Raw genomic sequence first — 13,724 nt, forward strand, 5'->3', positions numbered from 1 at the left:
CATCACCAAGTTGTTCGTTGCCAAATCCTTCCTTTTGTTTTATGTATACAAAGACAAAATGTAAGAGAGAATGTATTATATAAAAACAAAGATTAACTAGCTACAATGAACTAACTAACTATACAACCACGCATAGCCATTCCAAACTAAGAAACAACCATTTAAGCCTTGTTAGCAGTCTATTTTTTTTTTAAAAAAAAAAAAAAAAGGTCAATACAATGAAAGAAATGATAATTTATTTTATTTTATTTTATTTTTTTACCTTTTGGAATCGGAATCGTGGAGGAGGAGCACGGTTGCGACGACTGACAACGGAACGCACACGGACAACACGAGCATGGATAGCGCAAGAGATACAGTAGTGCAACTTGACGTATAACTTGGGAATAGCGTATTCTTCATAGATGGAGGCTTCTTGAAGATCACGTACAGCAGCGGCTTCGACCATGTTGCGGATGGTGAATCGCTTGATGGCCTTGTCCTTGGGACAGCAGCGGTAACAGTTGATACAACGAATAAACTTGTTGTGGCCACGGCCGTGCTTGTTGCGTCCGTTATTTCTTCTCTTGCAGGTCTACAGTCAAGGATATACATATAAAAAAAAAGTGAGTCCATTGTTCTTGATAGAATGTACGTCTAATGATATCAACAAGAAAGGACATTTTCATAATGTGGCATCGTCAACATTTATCCTCTATTCGCCAAAAAAAAAAAAAAGTTCAAACCCTGTCCATCCATCCGTCCATCCATCCGTCCATCCATCCATCCATCCATCTATCCAGTTATATCGTGTTCCTATAATATCCAATCTAAAAAATGTTCTTTCTTGTTGTATCATTCATTATTTTTTTTCATCTTACCATACTGTGGAGATCGAAGATCGAGAAGGAACATGAGATTTCAACCATTCTTTCCCATTTTGAATTTCCTTCGGACATTCAATCCCAAAAACTAGGAAACAAGAAAAAAAAAAAAAGCTTCATTCATCAACCTAATTATACACCTATGCATAAAAGTAATAACAATAATAATGAGAAGATCATTGATATGTTTAATGCAGATAAATCAAAAACGATATATGAAATAAAAAAAAAAGATATGTATATAAAGGAGAGAGAGAAAGATAGAAGATGCAGATAATAAATAATAATAATAATAATAATAAAATGAAAAAGTCGAAGAGTCTATTCTAAAGAATTGTGTTTTTCTTGAGCCAAAGCTAAAAGTTCTGAATATTGACCACTACGTTGACACATTTGTTGGAAAATCCCACCATCATTCGTCATCAAGGCATAAGGAGTGTCGAATTCTTTCACTTGACCCTGATCAAGTACCAATACACGATCATAATCAATAATCGTCTTCAATCGATGAGCCACACAAAGAATAGCAGAATCAGCAAATTCAGTACGGATTGTATTCTGAATTAATCGATCCGTTTCAAAATCCACAGACGAAGTCGCTTCATCCAATACAATCAATGCCGATTTCTTGACCAAAGCACGAGCAAGAGCAATCAATTGACGCTGTCCTTGAGAGAAGTTCTTGCCACCTTCCGCTACCACTGTATCAAGAGTGACATCTTGATTATCACCATTATTGTTATCAATCAAGTGAGATCGTTTCAAAGCCTTCCATAATGTAGCATCATCATATTGATCAAACGCATCCAAATTGCTTCGTAAAGTACCACTGAGGAGAACAGGATCTTGAGGAATAATCGTCAGTCGAGAACGCAAATCATCCAGTCCAATTGTCGAAATATCTATTCCATCAATAGAAATCTTCCCACTAGTTGCTTCCATAAATCGGAATAGAGATAATGCAAATGTACTTTTACCACTTCCAGTACGTCCAACAATCGCTACTTTTTCACGAGGCTTGACATCAAAGGACACATCACGTAATACTGCAGGATTTTCAGGTGCATACTTGACAACAAGATGATCGACTTGAATGGATCCAGTTTCAGGCCAGCTTGCACGAGGCATGGTTTCAGGAATATGTGTCGCAGGTTCTTCTTCCAATGCCAGATATTCACCAACACGTTCCACCGCATTCATATTCATTTCATTCATAGCATAGTTGCGTACCACCCAAAGAATATGTGATGTAAAGTTGAGAGCATAACTAAGAGAAAGACCAGCTAGACCAGGATCCACCCAATTCCGTGAAAGTATCAAAACAAAGCCAGTACAGAATCCAACAAATGCACCAAGAAGTTCTACACGACAATGTAACCAACGATTGGTAGCCCACATCCAAATAAAAGGTCGATTATTATTATCCACCTTGTTAAAGTTTTCTAGAATGAATCGTTCTTGACATCCAAAAGCACGGATGGTTGCCACACCGTTAACACTTTCGTTGAATTGAGTATAGATAGGACTACGAGAGATAGCATTAAGTCGCTTGAGATCACGAGAGGTTCGGAGATAGTAGATACCAATAAACCAGTAGAGAATACTGATGAAGAAACCAGGGACAAGGAATGCAGGTGTCACAGCTGTTACCACAATCACCACCATCACAGTTGACACAACAGAGAACATCAAAAAAGAAAGTTGAGGAGATACTTCTTGATCAATGGTTTCCAAATCCGAAGAGAACCGATTAACAATGCGACCCATCGGTGTAGTATCAAAGAATCGAACCTTGGCACGTAAAATACGATCAAGTAATTGCGAGTGAATACGACGAGATGCGTTGATGGAACCAGTATAGAGGATAAGTAATCGTAAAGAAGCCACGAGTAGAGCTACCATACCAATTGCAAAATAGATGCCTAAATAGTATTTGACATTAACGGCTTGAGGATCGTTCAGTTTGGCATCAGTCATTGTAAGGTCAAAGTGACTATCTCTAGAGATACCAAAATTCATGGAAGCGCCATTGTCAAAAGATCCGAGTTGAGAGACAGAGAATAATAAAGTGGAAGAACCAGTGGAAGTACCATTGTTGTTCACCAAATTATAAGCACTAGCCCAGACCTTGATCCAATAATCTTGACCCAATACAGTAGCTTCAGTAAGGCAGAAGAAAAATACCACGGCAAACCAAAAGACATAACCACCAGAAGCAAAGAAATAGGTTGCATAAACAGATAGAGGTACACCACCTTCAGCACGCACTTCATCTTTGATCAACTTGCTACCTTCACCTGTTTTAGCCACCTTGGCACGTTTTGGTACAGATGGAATAGGACCTTCTTCAGCTTTTTCTTCTTCAGCGTCTTCGACCTGATCCTTTGCATGAATTAATTCATCACCTAGAGCACCCGTTTGTAAAACATCTTGAGGATTACCAGCCGCTACCACATTTCCACCTTTTAAGGCAACAACATAACTTGCTCCACCAAGACAAAGGCCAACATAATGTGTTACCATGATAATAGTACGATCGATCATAAGCTCACCTCTTATGCAATTATCATACAAATGTTTGGCTGTATGAGCATCCACAGCACTGAGACAATCATCAAGAACAATGGTTTCAGCATTTGAGTAGACAGCACGAGCAATAGCAAGTCTAGAGAAAAAAAAAAAAAAAAAAAAAAGAGAGAGATTAGAGAATGATAATCAACAAGATATATCTAATATATATTACCTTTGTTTTTGACCACCTGATAAACTAACACCTTTTTCACCAACTTCAGTTTGATCACCAAATTCAAGAATATCCAAATCTCTTGTAAGAGCTGTCATATATAACACTTTGGCATAACGTTCTTCATCATAATCCAATCCAAACAAGATGTTATCACGAATACTACAATTTTGTAACCAAGCTGTTTGAGCAACATAGGCAATACCCGAGACAGCGCCACCTAATTGATGACGATGATGGAGAGCAGGACGAGGAGGAAGTACAACAGAACCATTATAACAATAAGTTTCACCGAATAAACTTGAAAGAAGAGTACTTTTACCACATCCAGTAGGACCACAAATAATGGAGAGCTTATTTCGAGGGAAAGAGAGGTTCAAATTTTTGAGAGAAGCAATAGGAGGAGTGGCAACGCCGCCATCATTCTTGGAGGACGCATTCGGATCTTGCCAGCCAAATGTAGCATTATTGATAAAACCAATATAAGTTCCTGAAGGATGACCAACTTGAGGTACAATTTCCACTTCATCTTCTTGTAAGAACTTTTCCACACGACCCAAAGACACATTCGCTTGCAAAATAAAAGAGATGATGAAAGGGAATTCATCCAAAGCAGAACGGAAGGTGATGAAGAGCGCCAAAGCAGTGAACGCAGTGGCAGCAGACAGGGCATTTTGCAGAGTATACACATAAAATACAACCACCATGATCAAGATAGGAATCACAAACCAGATGTTCATCATCCACATCATCATAAACAATCGATGGCGGACAGCTTTGAGTTCGACTTCTCTTGCATCCACCAGGCGTTTTCTGAATTCCTTTTCCCAAGCAAAGAATTTCACAATACGAATGGCGGCCAACAGTTCATTCATTAGTTTTAATCGTTTATCGGTTGCACTCATCACAGTACGTTGAGATTTTTCGAATTGTCGACTGGCCAAATACGTAAGAGGTTGAGAAAGTGCCATGACTAATACACCCCAAAGAGCTGCTGTTCCCAAAAGTCGATAGAGAGCCACGATACAGATGCCGATTTGAAGAGGATAAGAATAAGCGTAAAAGATGTAAGCAGTCAATTCACCAATCTTTTGTGCATCGACAGATAATAAATTGTTGATATCACCAGATTCCGGATTTTCTTCTTTTTCTTTGGTACTATCAGTAGATGATGATCCACCATTGTCGCGTCGTCGTAGTGCTTTTCCGAATACTTCTCCAATAATAATAGCTTGAATTCGAATACCCAACGTACGGCCAATATAAAGAGCTTGCTGCATAGCCAGAGATTGAATAGAAGAAGTGATAAAGAGACCAGAAACATAGACAAATGCTGTTAATACAGGTTCCCCAGAATCAGGATTTTCGATAAATTTAATAATTTTGTTCAAATAGAGAGCTGGACCAAAGATAATCACAGACCATACCAAGGCATAAACAGTTTGCACAAATAACGGCCAACGAAAGGTATAAAACAAGGATAGTTTCATTGTTGCACGTTTATTGCGGTAGAAATCAGTCAACACGTTCTTTGTACGGTTGTTAGGAGGTAATTCGATCAAATCTTGCTCATTCACAGTTCCTTTGTAACCAAGCTTCATCATCACGTTCACCCAACTGAACATGAATTTGGAATAGATAGATGCCCAACCTTCCCCAGATAATGCACGACCCTACAATAATATGATAATATTAATCTCATGTTTTATGAATTCTTTTTTTTTTTAAAAAAAAATAATCATACCGTATCAGTGATCACAGGTTCAGAAGGAGCATGACGTTCTTCATTAATAATAAAGATCAATAAAATCAAGGAGATCATGGTCGTATAAAAAGAGATACTGTAACCATTGGAGACCTTTGAATAATCGTAGACGGTATAGAATGAGTGTAAATCGATGGAACCAATCAAGAAGTGCACCAAATAAAGGATGTTGAGTTGTTGACAGACTACATCAGCAATGGATTTAGCATTTTGAGATAATGATAAGTTGATCACAGCCAAAAGAGAACAATAGATCTAAAAAAAAAAAAAAAAAAAAAAGAAAGAATTAGATTCCTGTTTTCCATCCAAGATATATATATATTGAAACTTACCCAAAAGAAAGATTGTGCGGCATACATGATCAACAAATTTGTAGTCGTTCCCTCTACCAAAGGATCCGCCACGTACGTTTCGAAATAAACGTTGACAAGAGCATTACAATAGATAATACATTGTAAAAGAGCTAATAATCTTGACCAACTAAACACTGTCCATTGAGTTGGCTTTTCTTCATAAGAATGAACAGTGGCATCAGAAGCAGTATCACCAGTAACATGTTCGTCATTGGCATTGGTAGTAGTAGTAGTGGCACCATAAGAGTTTGATGTAGAAAGATTGGTTTTCAAAGGTGTATACAAAGAAGATCTTAATTTTTTATATTTATAAGATATCGTAACAATGGAGCCAATGGACCAAACCAAAATCGCCAAAGGAATAGCGGCATCTATGATTCTATTCAATCAACCCCATAGGTTCAGTTCATATATTATTCAACCATTATATTTATTATATTTTAGTTTCACTTACGTTTCTCTAAAGCATGGAGTAAAGTCATTATCTGACCAAGGATGCTATATTTTTCAAAAAGAAATTATTATCTTATATCAAAAAGTTCCACTTTAGACTAATAACTTACCAATAGGCTACAGTCAGTAGTCACCATGAATTGTTGAAGGAAAAGAAAAACAATGAAGAGAAAGGGAGGAAAAGAAAAAAAGGAAAAAGGAAAAAAAAAAAAAAAAAAAAAAAAAAAAAAAAAAAGAAGAAAAGAAAAGAATTGGGTACCGACAATTTCTTTTTAAAATTTAAAATTTAAAAAAAACCTTTTGACCGCAGTGGTACTAGAAAAGGTAGAAACGTACAAAAAGAGTAAACCGGGCAAGCGGGTCACACACACAAATCCACACACGGACATTCGCAATACATATATTGTAATTGATTTACATTCATACAGATTTCATCTACAGAAGAAATCATACACTTCGCCACGTTTTTTTTTTATCATCCTAACCAATTGAACAAAAACTAAGCTCTATAAAAAAATATATTTATATTGATCCCTTATCTTTTACATATTGTGTCCTGAAATTCAAATAAAGGTAGTTACAATTTATCATTCCGCAAATTTGGGAAAGCTCAAAGTATGATGATGGTGATACACAGATCTTTTAAAACCATAAAAAAGAATATGAAAGAGCTGCGGCGATGTGGTGTTTAATCTATTGTTCACTGTTTATTTACATTTTTGGATCATATGTGGATCAACCAGTTAGAAAAAGTATATTCGCTCATCAGTCAGCATTGAGTCAGCAGTTGATTGGATATTCACACGTATAAACACATTCAATCTTCTTATCATTTCCTTTCTAGTTTATATTGATCATCATCACAAATGTTGTGATTTTTTTTTTATTATATTGAGTAGACGCCATATTAGGTAACTCCTGATGACGACTACAACGATGATGATGGATGATGATGACGTGAACGCCCTTTCTTGAAGAAAAGTCCAGTTTTCTATGGAATAGTTTAAAAACTAAAGAAAAATATAAATCCAGAAATCTGGACAAAGGACGAAAAGACGAGGCAAGTCTGTAATAAGAAAAACTTCCTTTTGAGGTGAATAATGAATGATTGACATGATTAACAGATATGGATGATAGACTGACATGAATCCAAGGGTTTAATATGCATATTCATGATGATCATCCTATTATATTGGTCAATTTCTATTTGTCATAAAAAAAAAAAGGAAACTATTCATCCAAATCAAAAATTTATTGAACAATACTTGTACATGGGAGACTTAATTTCCCCTCCCTCTCTCTTTTTTTTGGAGAGTGACAACAAAATAAAATAAGTAAAGAATCAGAAAAAAAAAAAAAAGGAGATATCATTTACACGTTTTCTTTGTCTCTATTATAAAAGATCATCATTTGTAACATCAAATCAATGAGGAAAGATACCAGGAGAGCTAAAAGAAACAAAGAAAAAAAAAAGAGAAAGAACGCCAATAATAGAAATGATAATTGTGAATAAAGCTACTCTACTATTTTATTGATTTGATGATAATAAAGATGAATGATAAATAATAATGTATAAAAATAAATGATAATGACGATTAATAATAGTAATAGTAATAAAGGGAATCGTTCTATTCTATCATCATGACATACTATATAAAAAAACAACAAAGGACGACAAGTGACCAAAAAAAAAAAATGCAAAACATGCAAAAGAATAAGGGGGGACTGTAAATCAAAATGGAAAGGGAGATAATACCAAGTATATAGAAATAGACACCGTGTATAAAATATATGTATATAAAATAAAATAAAAAAAAGAGAAGGGAGAGCTAACTAATGTACTTTTGATATAACATCATTGAATCCTTTGATCTTTGCACATTCACGTTTAACGTTGTCAGCCTTGTCCGTATCCCAATCACCAGCAGCGATCATCATTCGAGCATATCTTAGGCAAGCTTCTTCTCGGTAGTAATCATATAGTTTCTTGTTGTATTTACGCTTTGAAAAAAAAAAAAAAAGGAATGAATAAATTAATATCATGTAAAAAAAAAAAAAAAAAAAAAAAAAAAAAAAAAAGAATACTTTTTTTTTTCTTAAACTTACTTCTTTTGCTCTGGTTTCTTCAGGATAATGATGTGTTTGATGAATCAAGAAATCATCAGGTAATACCCAATAATCGATTCCAGCTAAATAGATTTCGTACAAACATGCGGCCTTGTTTGCACCATAACCAATAAATCGTTCATCGCACCAGGGAGTTCCATCTTTTTTGAAAATCACATATGGTTCGTAGGAATAATTGTAATCTGTGACTTTATAAGGCATAGTTGAAGTATACCATTTTGTATAATTTGTTGAACCATGACCACGTTTCCAAGAACGATGAAACATATCGATTGTATCAGATTTCACAATATCCATGAGAGCTGCTTTATTTTGAGGGAATAAACGCCAATCTTCACCATCTTCTTCCTTGATATATTCAAAAGCAGGAATCACTACAGCACCACGACCAGATCGTAATACATCCATCAATTCAGGATTTTTCTTGAGAGAACGTCGGAAATCAGTGCATAGATAAAAGTCCACATCTAACATGATGATATATTCTGTTCGAGCAAAGAACTTGGCCACATTTCGCCACATATTGAATTGTCGGTCAAATTTGTCTACCACCAAATGGAGATCCACATAACGTCGCATATCAGGATTTTCGTCGTATAGTTTATGAAGGTCGGTTAAAATCTTTTGTTTTGTTCCATCATCATTGACATGAATTGCTACGGAGACTGGACCTTTGTAATGAGAAGCTAATCGACTTAATACAGCAAATCGATTATGTGTCACTAAAGTTGAAATTGTCACTTCTTCTCGGTCGAATGTTTCTTGTGCCTTGAAGTAATAAGGTATCACTTTACTTGGTCCCATTGCATCCGAAAATACTTTACTGAGCATAAAGTCTTCACCCATGGATTCGTATTTAGAACCTAATAAAAAATAAAAATAAAAAATTGAGTATTCATCATAAATATATATATATATAAAGTATATATTTACCATCACGATTTATCCAAGATACTCGTTGCGAACCAAGATAATGTTGTTGTAATTGTGAGACTGATAGTGCTGGTTCGTTATTAGATCGAGGAGCGATATGTTTGTTGCCAACACCAGGAGTTACTTGCACAAAACCAAGTAGATGAGCAGTTGCATAGAAAAGTGAGCCAGCCACATATAATAAGAAGAGATATTTTAAAGACTTGGAAAGATTCATCCGTGATGATTCACGCATGATAAAATAAGAATAGTAATAATAATAATAAAAAAGGAAGGAAGGAATAAGTAAAGATGATGAAAAATAAAAAAAAAAAAAATAAAGAAAAAGAAAGGAAGGAAGGAAATAATGGAGAAAGTATAGAAAACAAGAAAGAAAGAAAGAAAGAAAAAATGGTTTTCTTTTTTCTTCCCCCCTTATTTCAGAAAAAAAAAAAAAAGAAGAAGAATATGAATGAGATAGTATGTGTAGATGAGTGTCAATATCTATATAATATATATGTCCCACAAACACACACACCTAAATTTTTTTAGTTGGTGACAGAAATATAAAGGAAGTAAAAATGGGCGTGCGTGTTGTTCCCCAATAAAGGTTTTTGCTGGTGTGATATTTATATTATATATATATATAATATATAATATATAAATAGACGAAGGAGATAAGGAGTGAATTAGAAGGAGTTTGTTTATAGAAAAAGTAAAAGAAAGGGGAAGAGGTTCAAAGGGGGGAAGGAAAACAAAGAAAAAAAATATATAGATTCGGAGATAGAAAACTATTGGACAAAAAAATAACTACAATGAATCTTGGAGAGAGATGATTGATACTGGTGTGAGTATATATATTTATATAGTGAAACTACTAAGAATATTTCTTTTTTATTATTAAAATAAAATCAAACGAACAGAAGTGGAGGTGGGGGAAGGAAGGAAAAAAAAAAATACAAATGTGAAGAATGGAAAAATAGGGTAACAATATTTAAAAAAGATGAATATACTATAGAACTAAAAGGTTAAGGATAATGTTTGTATTGTTATGTGATGAAGGAAAAAAAAAGTGCTGTACATTTGTGATAAAGGAGATTGGAAGATAAAAACAAACAGTAGGACCATTTATAGACGAGCTTGATGAGAGACAGTGACAATATCATCATATAGGAGAGTGGTCAAGAAGTCATCAAGCTTTTCACCTGTAACATTGGTAGCGAAAGCAGCTTTAGCAGCTTCAAACTTAGTATTACCATACTTGTCTCCAAGTCGTTGACGGATCTTTTCAGTTTCTTCATCAAGGATCTTCAAAAGCCATTGACCAGTGACACGAGTACCTTCAGCAGTGATAGTATTATGCTTGGCCCATTGGAATAACTAATAATAATAATAATAATAAAAGCAATGAGTATATGATTTAAAGATCATCCATCATTACGTAAGGATCTTTTTTTTTTTTTTGATCTCTTTGAAACTTACTTGAGAACGAGAAATTTCGGCAGTAGCGGCATCTTCCATAAGACTATTATAAAAAAAAAAGGTATTGAAGATCAATCATCCTATTTCCATATTTGTTCCCCTTTCCCCGCTAAATTAATCGACCAATCATTTTTCATCGATATCAAAAAATAACCCCTTATCTTTTTTTTTTTTTTATAGTTGTGCTTACCCGTGAATTGGAACACAACCAATGCCTCGTAACCAAGCTTCCATATATTCAAGACCAACTTGGATGTTATCCCGGATACCCTTTTCAGTAACAGCACCCTTGAAGTTGATATTCAATAAATCAGTATTCTTAACGACAACATCATCACGACGAATGTGAATTTGATTAGGTTGAGGCATATGTTCATTGAAAACATCCAAAGCAATTTGTACAAGACCAGGATGAGCAACCCAGGTACCTAATAAGAAAAAAAAAGGACATTAGTAAAAAAAAAAAAAAATATTGTTATTATGTTTTTCTTCTTACCATCATGACCAGCTTGAACTTCTCGAAGTTTATCATCATAGACCTTCTTGGTAACAGCATCATTAGCCTTGGGATCATTCTTGACAGGGATGAAAGCAGACATACCACCCATAGCATGAACACCACGTTTGTGACAAGTTTGGACCAAAAGACGAACATAAGCATCCATGAAAGGAACGGTCATGGTAACATCAGCACGATCAGGCAAGACAAATTGAGGATGGTTTTGAAGTTTCTTGATGAAAGAGAAGATATAATCCCATCGACCACAGTTCAAACCAGAAGAATGATCACGTAATTCATAGATGATTTCGTCCATTTCGAAAGCAGCAAGAATAGTTTCAATGAGAACAGTACCACGGATAGTACCACGAGGGATATTGATCATATCTTGAGCAACATTGAAGATATCATTCCAAAGTCTAAAAATAAAAAATAAAATATTGATAAGTACTATTACTTGTTATATATATATATATATATATATACCTAGCTTCAAGATGAGATTCCATCTTGGGAAGATAAAAGTAAGGACCTTTTCCACGCTTAATAAGTTCCTTGGCATTGTGGAAGAAGTAAAGAGCAAAATCAAAGATGGAAGCAGAGCAAGGTTCACCATCAATAAGGACATGCTTTTCAACCATATGCCAACCACGGGGACTATAAAGATAAAAGATAACAGAAAAAAAAAAAAAAGTTTTCAATGTCAGAACAAAGAAAGAGGGTATTTTCACATGTAAGTATAATTTTGTATGATTTCACTTACCGAACAATGAGAGTAGCGATCTTACCATCCTTTCGTAGTTCATACTTCTTACCATTAGGATTACTGAAGGTGATGGTTTCACGGACAGCATCACGTAAATTGTATTGACCACTGATCATGTTTTCCCAAGTAGGAGCACTTGAATCTATAATTATGCAAAAAAAAAAAAAAAAAAGTTATGTGAGAATTATAATAATATAATAATTATATATTTATTTACCTTCAAAATCGGCCATAAAAGTAGAAGTACCAGCATTCAAAGCATTAATGACCATTTTACGATCAACAGGACCAGTAATTTCAACACGACGATCTTGAAGACCAGGAGCAGGTACAGCAGCACGCCAATTAGGGTCATTACGGATATAAGCAGTTTCAGGTAAAAAGTCAGGAAGAACACCACGATCCAATTCTTGTTGACGGAAGTTTCGTTTTTGTAATAAAGTCTTACGAGTAGGATTGAAAATACGATGAAGAGTAGCAACGAATTGTAATGCAGAAGGACTCAAGATTTCAGCTTGAGCAGGAGTTACTTTTCCAATAACAGCCACACCGGGAACAGCTGATTTCAAAAGACTAACAGCAGATTGAACAGACATGATATATAAGAAGAAAATAAAAATAAAAAAAAAGAAAAGATATATTAAAAAAGAAAATATGGGGAAAGAAAAAAAGGAAAAAAGAAGTGAGAAAAAAAAAAGTGATTTTATATATGCGCGAAGTTTTGTAACGCTTGAATTTTTTGAAATGTGGAGATTTTCGGAAGATGAATCCGAATTTACTTTCTCAAGTGACGGTGCTTCCACTGAGTCAAACTTTTTTATTTGGTAGTTGAAGGATACTTGCTTATATACAAAAAATGCAAAACCATTTTTTCATTTCTTTCTCTTTATCCATTGATCACATGCCTTACTTTACAATTCACATGAAGCGGGAAGATACGTTATTTCCTTTTGCTAATATTATTTAATTGATTTTCCTTTTTTATTTTTTTCTTTTCTTTTTTTTTTTTTTCTATGATCATATTCTATATATAATATGTTATTATTGGTATGTATCAATAAAAATGAATTAGTTTCATAAGGCGGTTGATGAAAATAAAACCAATCAAAATCACCCGATTTATTCCTATATTCGCATAAGAGATTTGGAGGAAAAAATATACTTGATCTTTTTTTTTTTCAAAATCAAAAAAAAAATACTATTTTCTTTCGGTATTTCAATCACAACGAATCATTTATGACAAAATACAAAAGGGGCCGATAAAAAACGGCCCCCCTCTCTAAGCTTCTTTTTCTTTTTTTTTTTCTCCGAGTTTTTATCTTTTTTTTTTTTTTGATCAGTGGCTGAGCTGCACTATAAATCAACCTTTCATTTGAAATGAAAAATCAAATTTTCTCTTCCACTTTTTTTTTTAGTTTTCTTCTTTTTAACATATATCATTGTTTTAATAAAAAGATTATTTAAAAAAAAAAAAAAAAGAATTGACTCTTGTTATCAGTGTTTGAATTTTTATTTTGTTGATTACATACGCAAGATCATTCGCATTAAGAACATATTAGTTTGTTTAATAGCTTATTATGTTCAATACTACTTTGTAGTGCTTGCAATATGGAAGAGGGCTCGTTTGAGTGTAGTCGCCTTCATCAATGACGACTGTATATATAGGTTGTCCCTCAACATCACCCTTTGTGACTTTTTTTTTAAAAAAAAAAAAACTGAAATGAAAATATATCCTTGCCAGAACATGTCAAAATCAAAGTT

At 34.2% G+C, this 13,724-nt stretch overlaps 4 protein-coding genes across 4 annotated transcripts; all 4 read right to left on the minus strand.

The window, feature by feature from the left end:
• Nucleotides 1-12: 12 nt before the first annotated feature.
• BX664DRAFT_277390 (40S ribosomal protein S26-A) lies at nt 13-956 on the minus strand. Its single transcript, XM_051541364.1, has 3 exons — nt 861-956; nt 263-574; nt 13-179 (listed from the first exon to the last, which is right to left on the minus strand). The coding sequence occupies exons 1-3, from the start codon at nt 936-938 to the stop codon at nt 162-164; spliced, it is 408 nt and encodes a 135-aa protein (XP_051401286.1). The 5' UTR covers nt 939-956; the 3' UTR covers nt 13-161.
• On the minus strand, nt 948-6,314 carry BX664DRAFT_357339 (uncharacterized protein; the record flags this gene model as incomplete). Its single annotated transcript, XM_051547944.1, has 6 exons — nt 948-3,528; nt 3,607-5,279; nt 5,351-5,626; nt 5,704-6,103; nt 6,179-6,222; nt 6,288-6,314. 6 exons carry the CDS (start codon nt 6,312-6,314, stop codon nt 1,185-1,187), a joined length of 4,764 nt encoding a protein of 1,587 aa, XP_051401287.1. The 3' UTR covers nt 948-1,184.
• A 1,696-nt stretch (nt 6,315-8,010) lies between these two features.
• Nucleotides 8,011-9,108, minus strand: BX664DRAFT_260113 (glycosyl-transferase for dystroglycan-domain-containing protein; the record flags this gene model as incomplete). Its single annotated transcript, XM_051540620.1, has 2 exons — nt 8,011-8,178; nt 8,284-9,108. 2 exons carry the CDS (start codon nt 9,106-9,108, stop codon nt 8,011-8,013), a joined length of 993 nt encoding a protein of 330 aa, XP_051401288.1.
• A 964-nt stretch (nt 9,109-10,072) lies between these two features.
• BX664DRAFT_328271 (malate synthase A) lies at nt 10,073-12,885 on the minus strand. The gene is made up of 7 exons (XM_051544574.1): nt 12,181-12,885; nt 11,961-12,105; nt 11,684-11,854; nt 11,195-11,616; nt 10,889-11,126; nt 10,699-10,741; nt 10,073-10,596 (listed from the first exon to the last, which is right to left on the minus strand). The coding sequence occupies exons 1-7, from the start codon at nt 12,557-12,559 to the stop codon at nt 10,345-10,347; spliced, it is 1,650 nt and encodes a 549-aa protein (XP_051401289.1). The 5' UTR covers nt 12,560-12,885; the 3' UTR covers nt 10,073-10,344.
• Nucleotides 12,886-13,724: the final 839 nt, after the last annotated feature.

Source organism: Halteromyces radiatus, assembly GCF_025201355.1.
Source record: "Halteromyces radiatus strain CBS 162.75 chromosome Unknown BX664scaffold_3, whole genome shotgun sequence".
NCBI classification, from domain to species: Eukaryota; Fungi; Mucoromycota; class Mucoromycetes; order Mucorales; family Cunninghamellaceae; genus Halteromyces; species Halteromyces radiatus.